Here is a 2,500-nt window from a genome sequence, read left to right as displayed (position 1 = left end):
TCTCTCTCTCTCCATCTCTCTTTCTGTCTCTCTCTTTCCATCTGCATATCTATCTCTATCTGTTTATCTATTTATATATCGATCGATCTATCTATCTATCTACCTATCTAGTGTAGATATAGTATCCATACATATAATTCTCTCTATATCTCACTCTCTCTCATGTCCTGCCGATATTCTTCATTATGAGCGTTATTGTTGCTGCCTTTTACATTACCAGTTTCACCAGCAAAACCTTCACCCAATTCTAATTCTCGCGGCCATCTCATAGCTTGATATAGCATTGTGCGAACCGTGTATATATATATATATATATATATATGTATATGTATATATATATATATATATATATATATATATATATATATATATATTATAAGCTGAGTATAATACTTCATGCTACAACGCTCAGGTCATTGAGAAATTATCAGATTAGTCAAATTCTCCTAACTCAAAGTTAGTGAAATTTGGTGAGTAAATCCCGCAGACTTTTAAAATCCGCAAACTTCTAAAATACGCATAATCTTTACCGTTGTTGCCCTTTCGCAGGTATGTTGCATGGCAGACTATGACCTGATCAATATAGAGCATGAGGCCCTTGTGCTGGTTGTTACTTCTACTTTTGGAAATGGAGATCCTCCAGAAAACGGCGAGGTAGGTACCATGAGCGTGTGATGTATAATGTCCAATATTTTTTATATTATACGTCACGGTAGAGAGTGTGTGAATCTGTTAGTGAGTGCATGAATGTAAGTTAAATACATGTATTTATGTGTGAGTTTGTATGTGTCTTGTGCGGGTGTATGTTGTAAATGCATGCATCTGCATGTTAGCATATATCTTTTGTGTGTAATTCAGTTATGCTTAGCAAACTCTGACTCAGATATTCAGAAAACTGCAACCATATTTTAAAAATAGCATTCATATATACTGACATCCTTACTTAAATTTCCATGAAATGAAACTATGACACACATTTCAGATATAAAAGCAATAGAAATTAACTCCATGATGTAAAAATATGATACACATTTCAGATATAAACGCAATAGAAGTTATTTCCCCTGAAACCTATGATTTACACATGTAGTCAGACGTGTATCCAAACACAATGCATGCAGTTAACAGTTATTTGCAATATATACCAAAAGCCTAAAAACGTTGCTGATTTTGATATCTGTTACTTTACCAATTTGTTTATTTTGTATTGTTATCTCTGTTGTCTTACCTACTTGCTTAATGTAAAAGTACTTCATGATTACATTGTAGAAATTGATGTTTTCTTCTATTTGTTTCAGCGCACCTTAATATCTAATGTAATATTCCTACATTTTTTTGTAGTATATCATAAATTTTTTTTTAAAATATGTTTTCATCAACCTTTCACAGCAAGCTTTCTTTTGTAATACGAGAGAAAACCTAGTGGATTAAACCTTGAGTACCAAAGCACCTACATATTGGACTTAGAAATCAGCAAAGTTATTCAAGCAATTAATGATGGCCACTATGAACCAAATACAGTGGCGGCGATGGGGAAGCAGACCCATCACTCACAATTCACGTTTGGTTTTCACTGCTGAATAACACTGCTGTTTCCTTTCCACTATGGAAGAGCTACATACCACTGACCATGCATGAAGATTGTTTCCACCTTAACCTACCCTATTTCTCCAGGAGTTCTCCAGAAAACTGTTCGTCAGGTACAAATACAAACAGGTACATATTTAATACTTTGTTTCTCTCCGTTGGTTTTGAAATAATATTAATGCTTTGCAAAACTTTACAATAATGTAAGAACAAAGAGGCTTAACATTCATCCATATATGAAAAAATATATGATCAAATACATGAATAGCTTGACATGATTCCAAAGGGAATAATTGAAACAGTCCAAAGACCTATTTCAACGAAGAGTACGAAAAAGAAGTGATGAATATTCATCTTCCTGAAATCCATGTACAAAAACTCATCCTTTTCTCCTCTTCTTTTTCATCTTCTTTTTAGTGAAATCGAATGCGTTATTCGCGTGTAGAATGTAGAAGATTAGTATTAATTCCATGGCCAGTTAAGGCACTTTAATAGATTGCAGATGAGGAGTGTTGCCATTTAGTTTCTAAATGTGTAGTGTTTCCATATTTAAAATGTTTTTTTAACTGTAGACGTTTTTATCATTATAAACATTAGCTGAGACTTTTCATTGTCTTTGTTACTACTGAACTGAAATTACTGATACCATTATGTTGATTGCTATTATTGCCATCATGATCATTGTTGTCATCACATCTTTATGGTTACTAATGTCATTATCGTTATTATTATCATTATTATTATTATTATTATTATTATTATTATTATTATTATTATTATTATTATTATTATTATTATTATTATTATCATTATTATCATTACACACACACACAAGCACACACACACACACAATTACACACACATGCACACACACACACACACACACACACACACACACACACACACACACACA

At 32.4% G+C, this 2,500-nt stretch overlaps 1 protein-coding gene across 4 annotated transcripts in view; it reads left to right on the top strand.

The window, feature by feature from the left end:
• LOC119574576 (nitric oxide synthase-like protein) overlaps positions 1–2,500 on the top strand; it is a 111,079-nt gene that overhangs the window by 94,959 nt on the left and 13,620 nt on the right. For 2 of the 4 annotated variants that reach the window (XM_037921870.1, XM_037921879.1), the window contains exons 11-12: positions 550–654; positions 1,675–1,716. In XM_037921870.1, coding sequence (XP_037777798.1) covers positions 550–654; positions 1,675–1,716 — 147 coding nt within the window. The remainder of the gene's footprint in view (positions 1–549; positions 655–1,674; positions 1,717–2,500) is intronic. The other 2 variants (XM_037921884.1, XM_037921893.1) reach the window with 1 other exon arrangement.

The sequence above is a fragment of the Penaeus monodon genome, chromosome 1, assembly GCF_015228065.2.
Source record: "Penaeus monodon isolate SGIC_2016 chromosome 1, NSTDA_Pmon_1, whole genome shotgun sequence".
Classification (NCBI taxonomy): domain Eukaryota; kingdom Metazoa; phylum Arthropoda; class Malacostraca; order Decapoda; family Penaeidae; genus Penaeus; species Penaeus monodon.
The sequence above is the reverse complement of the archived record's forward strand: the minus strand, read 5'-3'. Positions and strand labels throughout refer to the sequence as shown.